Genomic DNA, 16,600 nt, shown 5'->3' with positions numbered 1-16,600 from the left:
CCACAATTTCTTCCCTCTCTGTATCCACTCCCCTTAGCAATGTGACTCTGTGGCTCCTCCTGTCAAGAGGTAGAGTCCTCATCCCTTGCATCTGGGCCTTATGACTTGCTTTAGCCAAGAGAACAAGCCGGAAGTGATGGTGTGCCATTGTGAGCTGAGGCCTCAAGAAACCCTGCATGCTTCTGCTTGGTCTCCTGGGACCCGTATCACGAGATTAAGTCTGGACTAGCCTGCTAGAAGATGAGAGACCACATAAAGCAGAGAGGACGTGGCTCAGCAGAGGTCTTCCTAAATCAGCCAGCCCCCCTACATCTGCCCACCACCTGCCAAACTGATGATGACAGCAGACGCATGAGTGAACTCAGCTGACACCAGAAGAATCATCCAGCTGAACCCAGCCCAAACCACTGACCCACAAAATGGTGAACTAAATAAATGATTGTTGTTTTAAGTCACTAGATTTGGGGATAGTTTGTTACCCAGCAAAAGCTAACTGATACAAGTTAATACAATCATAGGACTCCTTTATAGAATTGTTACAAGAATACCTAAGAATAAGTGCTTAAGTAAACCTCCATATATACTAGCTAGTTTTAGCATTTTAAAAGTGTTGACAGGCAGAAAAACTAGCATTAGGATAAACAAGATCAAATGGAGATCAGGCACTAAGTGTGTCTAATGGTAACAGGTTTGTCACATCCTTCCATCCCCTTAACCAGCTTTTTTTTTTTCATTTTTAAAGACAAGTGTGTTAGTCAAGTAGGCCTCAGAATATATTAGGCAAGTAAATATTCATATATACCCTTCATCTTAGAAGTTTGCTCAGATGAGACAGTAGAAAGTATTATAGACTGAAATATTACATAAAGTTTATAGACCGGAAGGTCTAATTATTTGAAAATAATTATTTGCAAAGCCCTTGGACAGTTAAAATAGATGAAAAGCACTTTAGTTATAACCAGCATTAACTAGTTATATTGGTCTAGGCAAGGGACTCACCTCTCATTTTATTCATGTCTAAAATGTAGATAGGATTATTTAGGCTTCAGAGATATCGTGAGGATTTGAGAATGTACATAAAATGTGTAACACAAAAGTGGCATGAAATAAATGTTAGCCTTATTAGTAGTAGTAGTTTTATATAAAAAGACTACAGAATTCAGAGTTCGTAAATTATACTGCCAAAGCAGGTTGAATAAAAAAGTTCATCCCCTGTGTATTTAATGTGGGAGAAGGAATTCATTCATAAGCTTATAACCACACACTTGTAACTTGAACTTGTGAAGTACCTGAAGACATGAAAAACAAGTTGTGAAATGCATTCCCCTGTTCAGAAATGCTTCTGAAAAGCAACAGGCAAGCTCTGCGTATTTTACTGGGGCAATCTAGCTATTACTTGACCTAAGGAATTGTGAAGGCTTCCTCCAAAAAATACACACTGACTGTTATAAAAGTCCATGCAAATTTAGATGGTAGGATTTAGGGGAATTTAAAATCTTCTTTTAGGTTTTAGTTCTCCTATAATGTGAGGCTCCAAGAAGCTCAAGGCTGTTTTCTGCAAATGAAGGCAACTTGGATCCTTTTGGCCATATGGGATTTACTGGTTATTAAGTAATATGAATATTTCCCTGCCAAGAAGCACGAAGAAAATGGAAGAAATGAAGCACGGTGGTGTCTGAGGTGGAAGAGAAGATCTACTAAAGTCACCTCTAAATTGCCTCACAGAAGACATTTTCACCTGCTATAGACTAAATTCTTGTGTCCGCCCCAAAATTTACATGTTGAAGCCCTAATTCTCAATGTGATGGAATGTGGAGGTGAGGCCTTAGGAAGGTAATTAGGTCATAAGGGTGGCGCCCTCATGAAGGGGATTAGTGCTCTTATAAGAAGAGACAGGAGAAAGATGACAGCTTTCTTCACCATGTGAGGATACAGCAAGCAGCACGCCGTCTGCAAACCAGGAAGGGGGTCCTCATCAGACACTGAATCTGCTGCACCTTGATAGTGCACTTCCAGCCTCCAGAACTCCATAGATGTCTGTTGTTTAAGCCACCTGGTCTATGGTAATTTGTCACAGCAGCCCAAACTGATGAAGACACCATCTTTGCCACTCTCCTGATTTACCAGATAGGGCTGTTAACTGACCTGAGTCAGTTTGGACTCAAAGGTTTAGACAAGGGAATCAACAGACAACTCTGCTCAGTATTATGGAGGTGACGTTCTAAAGAACTGAGGAGCATCCTTCCTTAGTAGCTGTCCAGGTAACCAGTATATTGACATTGTCCAAACCAGAGGGAGATTTACATAACATCCTCTGTGCTGCCACTGCATTGATGTAGTGAGGGGAACTCACTTATTTACTAAAGCATTCAAAATCCTCCAGAGAAAAATGTAGCGAGAGTATGGGTTCTAGACTCAGATGATTTGGGTTCAAATATTGGCTCTGCTACTCTCTAATGCTGGCCATTATTTATACTGCTTAACCTGCATAATCTTAATTTCCACACATGCAAAATGGGGACTTAGCCTTTGCCTTACAAGATAGAGAGTATTAAATGACATAATAAATGTAAAGTGCTAAGCACAGCATCTGGAAAATACTTAGCATGCCAAAATTCTAGCTGCTATTGTTATTGTTATTATTATCAGTCGCAGCTTATTTCCTAGTCATGCCTCAAGGAAATATTAAATAAGTGTGAAACTTATACAAAATGTTTAAGTTTCCAAGTAGCCCAAGGGCCACTGAGATGCCTGCCTCAATGACAGAGATCCAATTTCAATGGAAGGAAAATCTGTTGGATGATGCCTTGCCATATGGGTACTAACTCTATTTGTAATGACTAAAGTCACTTAAATTGCATTCTCATTTCCTTTTCTCTCTCTTTTTCTGTTCCCTTTCCATATTCCAGGCTAGTGCCAATGACCAACAAAACTGAAATCACCACTTTAGCTCTGTCTCCAATAGTCCCATGCTTATAAAAATCTGTAGCAAGTTTCCCCTACCAGCAATGAAAGGAATTCCACTGAATGGAATTATTCATGAAATTTAAGAACAGTTGTTGAAGTGATCTCTACATCAGCAAATCCATTAAGCCAATCCATTAAGTTCAATACTAAGGGAATATTACTAGGCTAAGATTAGGCCGAATTTCTTAAAGGAGCACACACTGTTAAAGAAATGACAGAGTTCCAGGCCATGCTCTTTGCATCTTACTATTTGGAGTGATTCAGAGGCACATCCGTCAAGTCCAGCTCTGCAGGACATGCCCTGGTTTGAGGCTTGGGTCAGAGTATAAAGAAGTGGGAATGCAAGATTAGTTTAAAAGAACTCAGAAGTCCTTTCAAGCTAAGAAATTAAGTCTCTCTTGCTCTCATTGCGCTTAATGGAAGAGGACACACATTTTCCTTCCAGTGGCAGCCGCTGCTGTGATACACCTTAGGAAGGAAAGAGGTATTAGGCTTTATTCCTTTCTCTGTGAGGGGAGACTGGAAAGCAGGATGATGCTGAGTGCTGTGAGGCTTTCCAACCCCCGGGAGAATTCCAGAGGCCACCTCCTGCTCTTCTCTTAAATGTGCAAATTGCTCTTATAAATTCTCACAATCACTGTCAAAAGACCTCTTCTTATGGGTAAAAAGGAAAAATAGCTACATTTCAGAAGTAGGCCACCCAGCAGAGCAAAGTTTACCCAACGGGCGAAAAGTGAGAAGAGTTCTCTCTCTAGGGGCCAGGGTGAGAAGTTTGGAACTCGTCAGCATCCCCCTCCACGCACTGTGTATGGCAAACTATTTGCCAGAACCCAGGGAACTTTGGTACTTAGAGGCTAAGCCTGTGTGCAGGTCTTCAATAGACTATATAGCCCATTAGTTTAGATAAAGTCATATACTTGAACAATTTTTAAATGTGTGAAGCTTTGTTATGCTTTTGAAATAACTGTCAGAAATGCAGATCACAAGTCAGTGACAACCGATCTCAAATGAATTCTGTTTTTTAATTTCCTTTCTAACCAGTTAAAATGAAGGCAATGCTGGGCCGGCCCGGTGGCTTAGCAGTTAAGTGCACGCGCTCCGCTGCTGGCGGCCCGGGTTCGGATCCCGGGCGTGCACCGACGCACCGCTTCTCCGCCCATGCTGAGGCCGCGTCCCACATACAGGAACTAGAAGGATGTGCAGCTATGACATACAACTATCTGCTGGGGCTTCGGGGGAAAAAATAAATAAATAAAAAAAAAATAAAAAAAAAATAAAATGAAGGCAATGCTGTCCAGTTGGCTGGTATCAGTTTCTAAGGAGTGTTTTTGGCTGTCAAGAACTCCTCGGTCCCTAACACAAAATAGGAGCTCGAGGTTTTCATCAGAGAGCTAAAAGGAAAAAAACAAACAAAACTACACACACATAGGCATGCACACACAAAACAATGTACCTTTGCATGTTTCTTCTTTAAAGAATTTAGCTCCTTCTGTTGTTTCTTTAAATGCTTCAAGTAAGCCTGTGGAAAAAACAAAGAGGATCCAAAATAAGTTTTTTGTAGCACTACCACAATGATTAATGATTACAGCTGGGGAGAAACAAAAATATGCTGGTTTCACCAATACGCATAATTCAAGAGAGCTTGCAAAACGACCCAGCAATTTTACCTTCATCTGCTTTAAATCTTCTATCCTTACTTGAGGGATAAGTTCAATACCTAAAAAAAAAAATAAAATTAAGTCACTGTGTATATTAAAAAGTAGAGAGAATAACTAATATAAAGTTCACAGTTTTGAGATCTCATTTAAAGACTTTGAAGCAGTTTTAAATGTAATGTTATGGATATAAATATCTTCATTTCCTATTAAAAGAAATTAACTAGACTCTTAGTTGAAATGCTTATTCTCTTAGGTCACATTCCCTACAAGCAGAGCGTGAGATGAGGATTTGCGTGCACAAGATTTATCGAGAAAAGGCTCTCACGGGGAACCTCTAAGGGAATGAGAGAAGCAGGATAGGGCAGAGGAAGAAGGTAGGGTGTATTTCTAGCTGAAATCCAGCATCTGTCTGATCCTACAGGGAGCTCTTTGGCATAAATCGCCCTCCAGAGTTGTTCTACCTTGAGGTAAGGAGATTGGGCTTTTGTAACCCCATATCATCAGCTGAGGGCATCAGAGATTTTACAAAACCTTCCAGGCATTTCCAGGCAAGAAAATTCCCATGGACTGAGGGCAACTCTAGGGAGAAAAGTGTAGCTGTGATTTGCAATCCGCCAACACTCCTAGCAGCTGGGGGATGGGGCACTGACCCCAGAAAGGAGATCTGACCAGGAGCAACAGCATCTATTACAGTTACCTTTGTCTTTGCATTTCAAGATACATCATACCAGTCATCTAACTCCCAACTCTATTCCCAACTTCAACATCATCGAAGAACAAACCATTTTTTTCAGCTTCTTTCTTTTACCACATTTAATGTTAGCATTTCAGCAATACGCTTTTGAGCATAGCAATGTCTTAACATATAGGAAATAATGAAATCAAACCGTTGTATAACAGGATGCTGTCATGAGGACCTGGAGTAATATACTAAGTTATCCTGCTATCTGAGTGATGCTAGGCCAGGTGTCGTCATGGCAACCACAGTTGTGGAAGAATCCCACACACATTCTGTTTGACTGCAGACTGTCATCTTAGGCAAACAAAATGAATGTACACTCTGTACTATAATCGATTTCCATTAGAATCCCAGAGGCTAGGGCCGAGATATCCAAGAACAACAGGCATCAAGTTCCAAGCTCTTGTTTTTCAGTTTTATTCACTTTAAGAAAATGTGCACATCCAGTGTGTGGGCGGTAAGGCTGGAAAAGGAGAGTTGAGGCTGAGAGAAATCAGTTTTGTGATCCAAAACATTTGATCATAGGAACATCAAGGGAATATGGGATTGCTCTCTGGTCTCTTACGTCTGATGTTACAAGCTAACTCCCCACTTTATTGAGGACAGCGAGAGGCAGTGTAGGGCAGAAGGGCGAATCTGGGATGGCTAAGAGCTCCCTATCTTTGGGTCTCCTTTCCCTTGTCTGTGAAATGAACATACAGGATTGGGGGGCATGCAAGGTCCTCTAGAAATCTAACAAATACTAAGAGTTTGATCCAGTCTGACGAGACTTTTTTTTTTGGGTCTTGGTTCAACTAAACCTTGATTAACAGGAACCTATGAAAACATAAACCTCCCTCGATCATTTGGTTTTGTGTTTTTTGAGAAAGACACAAATAACTCATAAAAATTTTAGTCCTATAAATAATTTAGTTAGAAAAAAACTACAGTCTACAGAACAGGAACTGGTACTTGTTTGGGTCCCTCCATATGCCTGGAGCAGGGTATCTGATAGGACTTTTGACGATAGTGGAAACGTTCCATACGTGAGCTGTCCAAATGGACAGCCACCAGCTGCACGTGGCTCGTGAGCACCTGAAATGTAGCTGGTGCAACTAAAAAAGTCAAGTTTTAATTTCTAAGTTTAAATAGTCACATGTGGCTAGTGGCTGCTGTACTGGACAGTTGAGGTCTTCAGGCTTCCCTGGTGTGAAAGCAGGGTTATGTGGTACATTTCGGGATCCAAAGATTTTGGCTAATCGAAGTTTCACCACATAAAGTTTTTGTTCTTATCAACAAAGCTCATTAAAAAATACTTGTTTTTTCTCAAACCATAATTTGAAGATCAACTAGGAGCTGAGCTTTCTTAATTCTTTTTTTGTGTGTGTGTGAGGAAGATCAGTCCTGAGCTAACATCCATACCAATCTTCCTCTTTTTTTTGCTGAGGAAGACTGGCTCTGAACTAACATCTACTGCCAATCCTCCTCCTTTTTTTTTTTCCCCAAAACCCCAGTAGATAGTTGTATGTCATAGTTGCACATCCTTCTAGTTGCTGTATGTGCGACGCGGCCTCAGCATGACCCAACAAGCAGTGCATGGGTGCGCGCCCGGGATCCGAACCTGGGCCGCCAGTAGCGGAGCGCGCGCACTTAACTGCTAAGCCATGGGGCCGGCCCCTCTTAATTCTTTATTATTAAAATTAAAGAGAAAATCAAGAGCACTGGTGCAGTTATTGCTGTTTGTCTGCATGTCTAAGAGAAACCATTTAGAACTTCATGACTCCTCACCTTCACAGATGTTTGCAGCAAAGGCTGCCGGGCTCCACACATACACCTTGCTCCCTCCACGTCAGCTCACTCTAGTTGACTTCCAACCTCCAGCAGCTCCATGTCCTTACCTGAGGACTCTCTCTTTCCTCCAAAACATGCTTTCCCACCCTTCTGCCAATCTAGAATCCTTAGGGAATGTATCCCTTCCACAGGAGCTCTCAACAAAAGGCTGAATGGAGTCAGGGTATACATTCCCAACTCCCTCACCCCTCCAGGAGGATGCCTCTGAGGTGTGTTTCCAACACCAGCCCCCAGAGTTTCCCCAGGGGTTAAGCTCCAGGTGCCTTAGTGGTAAGTAGCTTGAAAACACTCTGGTTTTTGGCTGTCTTCTCTTCTTTGTATCACTTCCCCATGCCTCTACCTATAGTCCATTGTACCCCTCAAATAAACTAATTGCACTGGAAACCTTGTCTCAGGATCTGCTTTGGGGTGACCCAAATTAAGGCAGTTCTCTAGAGGGCAAACAGAAGCTTGCCTTCTCAAATGACATCTCTTCCCACAAAGACCACTGGAGTAGAGTCTATTTCCTGACTCATCCTCCCAAGTCATAGAAAGGAGTTGGAAGAACACCTATAAATTTCCACCTCATACTTCTATGCCATTCTCCTAAAAGTTACCAGGCAAAAGCACAGGCCCCTCACTTATACCAGGCTGGGCTGAACCTGGCTACCTCCACATGTGTCTTTCTAGGTTGTCTATTCACCTGCTCCATGAACTCCAGCATCTGGCTCATGGCTTTCCTACGCAGGCACTCCCAAGCACCCAACATAGAGATTCAACATCTATGAAAAGAATCCTCCATTTCATTATTTTGCTTCTCTGATGCCTTTCATTCTAGAAACCTTCTTCATCTCCACTTTACCTCACCTTCCACTCACAGCTGTAAGTGGTATACTCACCTTGCTTGAAACTGTCCCCCCTCCATGACCTATAGCTTAGAGGCGCCCTTCTGACCACAATTTCCATACTGTCAACTTTACTCACAGCCACCATGCACGCCTTTTACCCTTATCTTGTTCCTCGTTCTGTTAACCTTTTCCTTTTCTAGCACATCTCTCCCCTTCAGCATCACCCCTACTTGAATATTAACCTGGATATTATGATCAGTGTGGCAGACTGATTGGAAAAATGGCCAAAACTCTTCACCTTTCCCTGTTCCACACCTGCTGCCACATGACTTTGGAGTTCTTCCTATCAAGATGTGGCGTCTGTTTCCCCAGCCCTTGAATCTGGCCAAGGACTTGCTTTATTCAAAGGTATGTGGTGGAAAGGACGTTGTGCCAGTTCTAAGCCTAGGACTCAAGGGGCCTTGCATACTTCCATTCACCATCTTAGAACCCTGTCACTGCCATGTGAACAAGCCCAGGCCAGCCTGATGGAAGATGAGAATCCACATGGAAGAGAGCCCACTTGTTCAGCCAACATCACCTTAGATCAACCTAAAGCCTCCTGAAGCCCAAACATGTGAGTGAGCACAGCCAGATCAACCTAAAGCCTCCTGAAGCCCAAACATGTGAGTGAGCACAGCCAAGATCACCAGTGTTGCCTGTCTAACCCACTTATACTAACCCGGCCATGACCAGAAAAACCACCCAGATAACCTCATGAGCAATAATTAATGCTTACTTTTTTTTTTTTTTTTTTGTGAGGAAGACTTGCTCTGAACTAACATCCATTGCCAATCCTCCTTTATTTGCTGAGGAAGATTAGCCCTGAGCTAACATCTGTGCCCATCTTCCTCGATTTTGCATGTGGGATGCCACCACAACATGGCTTGATAAGTGGCGTGTAGGTCTGCGCTTGGAATCCGAACCCGCAAACCCCAGGCTGCCAAAGCAGAGCACATGAACTTAACCACTGCACCACCGAGCCGGCCCCAATGCTTACTCTTTTAAGTCACTGATTTATGGAGTTGCTTGTTACACAGCAATAGCCAACTGATACAGTCCCCTATACTTTACACTCTCTAATCTCTTTGGTCCTACACCATACACATTACGACAATCTTAAGCTTGGGACTCCCTAAGCTCTACTTTGTCCACACCTGTTGCTTAGCTTCTCGGTACTGCTAAAGAAGTAATGAAATCAAACTGCATCAACTTGATTCATGCCACCCACCCTCACCTGGTGCCTCTGTGCTGTGTGGCAGACCTTCTCCTTATTTCTTTCAAATTGTTCTATTCCAGTCAGGGGCTATTCCAAAGCTTTTCCCTACTTTTATTCTTCAGTTCTGCCTCTGGCTTTCTCAGCAGAGGGCCACCTGTCCAACTTCTTAGACCAGGTGGAATCTATATGTGTTACCTTGCAAAAATAGCCACAATATTTTCCCCTCTCATCAAGAGGTGGAGTTTATTTCTCTACCCCGTGAATACGGGTTAACTTTGTGACTTGCTTTGGCCAATGGAACACTAGCACTAGCTGGAAAAGGGCTGCTTTTGAAACTCTGGAAGCACCATATGAACAAGCCTGTTTAGGCTGCTGGATGACGTGAGACAACTTGCCAACTGACAGACATGTGAGTAAGGCCACCCCATATCTGGCTTCTAGTCCAATCCATCAGGCAACCACAGAGGCATGAGCAAAACACACAGAGATCAGCCAAACCAGCTCAGACCAACCAACCCAATGAAACATGATTTCAATAAATGGTGGTTGTTTTAAGCCTCTAAAAGCTGAGGTCATTCATTATGCAGCATAAGCTAACTGATATACCTTCTGTCAGAGTTCTTCCTTTCCACCTCAAAACTTCCCTTCACTCATTCTTTTTCTTGGCTCGGACAGAACATATCTCTTCCCTCCCTATGCAACAGGATCGCTCCCTTTCTCTTAATTCGGCTCTTCCTCGGAGCCTGGTTTCACTATATACCCATCTCTTGTATTTTCCTTCTCTCTCTTCACTGGTTCCTACCAACATGCTACCGTCCTCCAGAACAACCATTTTATGTCTTAAATCATCAAATTTTTCTAACTCAGTTTCTACCCCCAGCATCCAAGCATCCTTGATTCAACAGTAATTTTGGAGTCTTAACTTCTCTGGACTATCTACAATACCTTCTCAAAACTCATTCTTCTCATAACATAGATCTCTCTTTGTTTTTCATTTTTTCTGTTCATTCTACCTTTCCAAGCGTTCTCATATTCTCTCTCTCTCTCTTTTTCTCTCTGTGCCTCCTTCCTCCTCTTGACCTACCACAGCTCTGCTGTCACATATTTCTGCCAAGATATATCAACAGCTTGGACTCAAAGATGCCCAGACCTGGAATCATCCTCCTTACCAAAAGCAGTTCCTCCTCTTGACTTCTCTACTTCTCACAATGGCAACATCTATCTGTGACCTGTCCTGAAAGTCTCTGAGTTACCACTGAGCCTCCTTCTCCCTAAGGCTTATACCCAAGCTACCAACTTATTTCTAGTCTTCCTTCCCTTCTTTCTGTTCCCTTGTCTACTTCCAGCTTAATCCAGACCCTCTTTGCCACTAATATAGGTCGTTCATTAATCAGCCATTTACTTCCTAAGAAAAGAGACTGCTAGATCCTTACGAGGCATGGTTCCAGGGACACATTGATGATGGAGGTGTGGTCTTGCCTACAATAACCTCTTCCTCTGGTTGTTATCATATTATATAAATACAATGTGGATATAATATAAATATAATGTGATAAGTGTTATAATAGAGGCATGAATACCAAAATTCTTATCTGGCCCTTAGCATCTATCTCCCCCTTTTAATGAGTTCTTCTGCCAAGATTGTATTAATCTTCTTTTAAAAATCCTTTGATTGTCATTCCCCATTGCCTTCTCAGGGTGGTCCTAGACCCGTTTCCAAACCAGGAAAAGCAAACTACTCACCACTTCCTATCAGCATTCGCCCTGCCCCCTTTTCCTATATCTAGGTTATGTTGCTTCCTCCTAGGATGCCTTCTCTCGGCTCCTTTACCTTCTCTTCCTGCTCAAGTCAGACCTACGATTCAAGGCCCAGCTCAATTGGGATCTCATCCATAAGTCTTCTCTGGGACCCTTGCTGGAAGGGACGGCCTCTCCCCTCCTGTCTCTTAGTGGTCAGCCCTCATTGACCACTGCCTGGGCTGGCCATTGTGTGGGAGCCTTCCCTATCTCACCCCTCTGGCCATGTGAGGTCTTTGAAGGTGTGAAGGTATGTCTTGGACTGTCACTTAGAGTAGGCTTCCAAGTCTCTTGAATAGAAGGCCAAAATGAAACCATGTAGATCCTCTTTCTCAAGGTGTCTGTTGAGGAGACTAGAGTGGGAATGAGAGCTGCTGGGCTCCTGCAAGTGCAGCCTCGTTTGGAACCAGGGATGACATAGTCCTAAACACAAGCATGGTCTCTTCTAGAACGAGGATCACTTCTGTCCTCTGTAAGGTGGCCACACTGCACTGTTTTTCAGGCCACTTAATTCACTATAATTACTAATGTTTTTACGTACCAGTGGGTGTGACACAAGAACTTTAACAAACAAAAACTCTCCCATATTTCACTGTCTATCTCTGTCTGAGTGGCTAATGTTAATAATTGACCAGTGCTGGTATGGAATGACCAAAGCTTGTATCATTACTTTGTTCCATGTTCTCTCCAGAGAAGAACAGACAAACAGCTGCAAGCAAAGTACAATTTGGGCTACTTTTGTGCAGTCTCATCTTCTAATTTGTTTCACAAAGCTCAATGCACACTTAGTTTCCTGTTAAATTTTTATGCTGCTTTGGTTTGGGAAAGCCTTTTGTTTCTTACCTTAAACTGCAGCACTTTGTGTACCTAAGTGTACAAACAACTTGATTCCCTTACACCAAGGACACTGAATTTACATATAAATGGGGCAAATATAAATATACTGAGTAAAACATCATTAGGAAAAAGAGAAATTCTTACTCAAGTAAGAAGAGTGAGTTTAGTAAATGATTCATGGTCAAGGAAGATATCTAAAATATTTAATTACCAGCATGGGATGGGCGCCATCCAATCAGCATGGATGCCTGGCCAGTTAGAACGCAAGTTTAAATAACCAGGATAGCTGTTCCCCTACAAACTGGCTGAATGTTAGCACGTGGGTCACATAATTTTTTGCGATGACACCTCTTATGACCTTTGGTTTCATCCACAGGTAACCACATAGAATTGGCCTTCAAATGCTCACTTGATCATTTTACAAATAGATAATCATGGATGATAAATATCTACTGATGGGGGGACATTATCAATAAGGGAATCTAGGAATGTCTGAACAATCACAATTCTGTGGGTTCATGAGCCCACTGCCTGTCCAGATAAGTGCCTCTGGCGGTATCTGGAAGAGAGTAGGGATGAGCTAGCAAAGTTCACTGTGTAGAAGTTCTTTCCATAAAGGACACGGAATTTAAATATTTTCTAAAACTATGGATATTGTACCGGTGTAACTAAGGTGCAGGAGATCTAGCAAATGAAACACAAATGGTGACTCTCTGTTAAACACTTGGAAATGAAGCAGTTTGTCCAATCCACAAGCAAACATGCTGCTTTTGAGTTTTATGGGGCAATGAAAATGGGCAAAATTAACAATTCTAAATATCTTCTTCAAAGACTCTTTAAAAAGAGTCTAAAACTGCCAGAACAGATAAGGAGCCCAAACTTTCTTTGGTTTTACCTTTCTTGGCTTCCATGCCAGACCCCAGGGCGGCCGTGGTGGTTGGTCTGAGCTCAGAGCTGCTCTGTGGGGTCACGTTTGCTTTGGCAGTGTTGGCCTTTCCTTTCTTGTCATTCTTAGAAGTGTCACTGGGCACATCGGCTATGTCACTCTGGAACGGAAATGTTTATATTAACCCAAATGAGTGCCACTTCAAGGTTGAATGCCTTGCATATTCTCTATTTTACTGAATTCAGTTTGTACCACTCAGCTTCTCCCTTTCCCCTTCCTAGACTCCTACTCTGTTAAGGGATGTTTGCCTGCAGAAATAAACATCATAGAGTTCCCTCAGGCTAGAGGCAAAGGATGAAGTCAAGGAAAGAAGATGCAACTCTTTGAAGGTATACCTTTTCTTTTTCTAGCTACTGGAGAGACTGCTACTTCCACTCTAAACTGAGGAGTATGGTAAAAGGAGCTTTAAAAACAAAGAAACAACACAAGAATGCACTGAAATGGAAGAAGGTTGGATGTAAGATGGGTAAAAAAATAAAGAAACAATAAAAAATGCCAATTTCATTAATTCACTGAATTGGGTTAGCTGGTATTTTAGTGTATCACAAAAGCATCTTATATTTTAAATGTTCCTAAAATCATCATAGATGTTTTCCATTTCATTTCTAATGAGTCCAGGGTCCCCAGATGTGAATTAAGCTACTAGTGATGAAGTGGGTTTTTCAGATGATGGTCACATTTTATTAAATATACTATACTTTCACAGACCCTTGAAACTATTTTGTTGAAGTGATAAGTTCAGTTTTGAAAACCATCTTTAAACTTGTTATATTAATTTATTACTGTGCCTGGCTCTTGTAATCACTGTTTGACAACCAGACTTCCCCAAATCAGCTGTTTTTAGCCAACCATCACTACTTACAGTTTCAATGCCCATAGCTCTCATTTGGTCTGCTCTCTTTTCCGTAATGGAAAGAAATTTCTTTGGATCTGATAAAGCATCCACAATATCTGAAAAAAAAAAAATTGCTGAGCTGTTAATTCTCTGTTTTACAGAAAACATCCAAGAAAATTCAGCTAATAAACTATTCATAATCCTAGAACCCCATTATACCTTCTGTCAAGTACCTTTTCCTAGGATGTAAGCCATGGTTCAGAAAGCACAGCTAGTTGCAGAAAACAAGAATTAAGTAAAGGCAAGGATCAACGGCCAGATGATTTTCTCCTATTTTCCCTTTAGTTTTTCTCCAAATAAGGGAGACAGTGTGGCACGGCAAGCTAAGTGAATTGCCTTTGGTTCTTTACTATTTACTTGTCTGACTTTGAGCAAGCTGATTAATGTCCCCAGCCTCAGTTTCTTCATCTGAAAATTAAAACTGATAACACCTACTCTGAAGGGGTCCTATGAGCATTCAATGAGACGATGAATGCAAAAAATACTTGAAGTGTAGTAGATGCCACCAGCACTAAGTCTTATTTTTAGAATCAGAAGGCTAAGGCATGTTTAAAGCCAGTTTTGGTTCCATGGTAGATAAACTGAAATATCTCTCCAGTGTTTTCCCAGCTATAACTTGCACTTAAAAACAGTAAAATTTCATCTTTTACATCACAACGTTTGAAGAGTTCCAAGTACTCTCAAACAGAATTTCATATAATTTTTCATAATTTACCAGTACTATAGAAGGAATAATTAGTCTCACTACCTTAAAACAGTACATAATTTACAAGTTTTAAAAATTATATTTTTATCAATTTTCTCCAGCAGAATCACCTTCCTAATTACATTCTTAAGCTATTTTTTCTCAGTTTAAATTTTTTCTTTTTCTTTTTATAATAGAAAATAATATATGCACATGATAAACATTCAAATACATAAAACAAAAAGTAAAAATCTCCTCTCCTGCCAATCCTACACCCAATATATTGTTATCCATTTCTTGTATCCTTATCTGTATTTTTTAAAACTCCAAACGGGTTCACAGTTTTCTGCACCTATTTTCTAACTTCATATATCTTGGAAACATTTCCATATCAGCAACATAGGTCTACTACATTACTTTTAAGGGCTGCTTAAATATTCCATTTTCTCAACGGCTATAATTTCTTTAACCAGTTCCTTATTGATAGACTGTTAGATTACTTTCAGTTCTTTGCTATAATAAACAGTGTTGTAGTGAATGACCTTGAACATCTGATAGCATGCCTTTCCGTCTGTCCACAGGATAAACTCCTAGAGGTTAGAATGATGGGTAAGGGTGTTTGTCCTTTGGGGTTATTGCCAAACTACCCTCCACAGAAGTTGCATCAATTTACTTTCTCCTACCAGTGGTATATGAGAAGGTTTGAGTCTAGTTATCACTCATGTCCCTAAGAATTCTTTGCTCCATAATGGGGAATGTGGACAAATTAGCCCTTAAATCTTTCTTAGGAAAAATCACAATCATTTCTTGGAAGTTAACATTCTAGGAATATATTTACCTATCTTTGACTCCCTAGTATGAAAATTTTCAAACATACACAAAAGTAGGGAGAACAGTAAAATAACTCCCCATTTACAGATGATGAAGACCCAACACTCCTAAACAATTAACTACATTTCCTTTATCTATCCTTCTTTTCTTCTTTATCTCTCTTCTCTCTGCTGAAATATTTTAAGGCAAATTCCAGACGTCATAACATTTCATTCTAATTACTTCTCTATGTGCCTCTAAATAAGAAGAGCATTTTCTTTCAGAACCAACTATACCAGTACTGTATCCAACAAAACTGGTGGCAGTAGTTCCTTACCATGATATAATACACGGCCCATCTTAATATTCCCCCTATTTACGGTTAGTTGGTTTGAATTAAGACACACAGTCTGCACTATGTCTCTGATAATTATGTCTCTTAAATGCATGTTAATCTAGAATAGTCCCTCCTACTATTTATTTTTCATAATGCATAGACTTGTTAAGGAGGCAGATCCGATGTCATAAAATGTCCCACATTCTGAAGCTCCATGCTCCCTCACTGTGTCATTCAGCTCTAAGGCTTGACTTTCTTTTTCATACGAATACTTTGCAGGAGGGGCTGTGACTTAATATGGGTCACAGGGAGGCAGAGAAGCCTGGCTGCCCCACTTGTTGTGGTGCTAAACTCACTGGGCAGGCTCAGGACTTTTAGCCCATTTGAGTCTGACTCCCAAATGCCTCCTCCCTCCACTCACCCACACTGTTTTGAGGCAAAAATGAACTTAAACTGTTCCTGCTGAACTCTCCCGCCTTTCCTTGGAGAAGACCTACCCGGCGGAGGCCTTCCAGCACACTCCCACATGGATATACTTTGCCTGGCTTCCCACTGGCACATTTCAGTGGATGATCCACAGGGCTGGCTTGTTAGGAAATAAATACTTGCTTATCTTTAACGATATACAATCAGCATGGGGTACTGAAGAGTGTATATGGCATTTTTGAGGTGTAGTCTGGTAGTTCTTCCAGTAAGAATAACAGATAATTCGTTTTTTCTTTTGATGAGGAAGATTAGCTCTGAGCTAACATCTGTGCCAACTGCCCTCTACTTTATATGTGGGTCACCGCCACAGTGTGGCCAACAAGTGGTGTACGTCTGTGCCCGAGATTCAAACCCTCAAACCTGGGCCACCAAAGCAAAATGTGCCGAACTTAACCACTATGCCACGGGGCCGGCTGCCAGATAATTTTTTCTAATTACTTAAAACTAAATATAAAACCAATAAAGTAAGACATTAAGAATAAAATAATCAGAGAGGAGTCAAGATGGCGGCGTAAGCAGACTCGGAAC

At 41.3% G+C, this 16,600-nt stretch overlaps 1 protein-coding gene across 7 annotated transcripts in view; it reads right to left on the bottom strand.

The window, feature by feature from the left end:
• The window catches only part of PLCB4 (phospholipase C beta 4), a 396,094-nt gene that overhangs the window by 23,694 nt on the left and 355,800 nt on the right, over positions 1 to 16,600 (bottom strand). For all 7 annotated transcript variants that reach the window (XM_058563196.1, XM_058563198.1, XM_058563200.1 and 4 more), the window contains 4 exons: positions 13,722 to 13,810; positions 12,809 to 12,959; positions 4,635 to 4,684; positions 4,421 to 4,486 (listed from right to left, as the gene is read on the bottom strand). In XM_058563196.1, the coding sequence (XP_058419179.1) occupies positions 4,421 to 4,486; positions 4,635 to 4,684; positions 12,809 to 12,959; positions 13,722 to 13,810 (356 nt within the window). The remainder of the gene's footprint in view (positions 1 to 4,420; positions 4,487 to 4,634; positions 4,685 to 12,808; positions 12,960 to 13,721; positions 13,811 to 16,600) is intronic.

This window comes from Diceros bicornis, chromosome 19, assembly GCF_020826845.1.
Source record: "Diceros bicornis minor isolate mBicDic1 chromosome 19, mDicBic1.mat.cur, whole genome shotgun sequence".
In the NCBI taxonomy this organism is placed as follows: Eukaryota; Metazoa; Chordata; class Mammalia; order Perissodactyla; family Rhinocerotidae; genus Diceros; species Diceros bicornis.
This window is presented reverse-complemented; position numbering and strand designations above follow the sequence as displayed.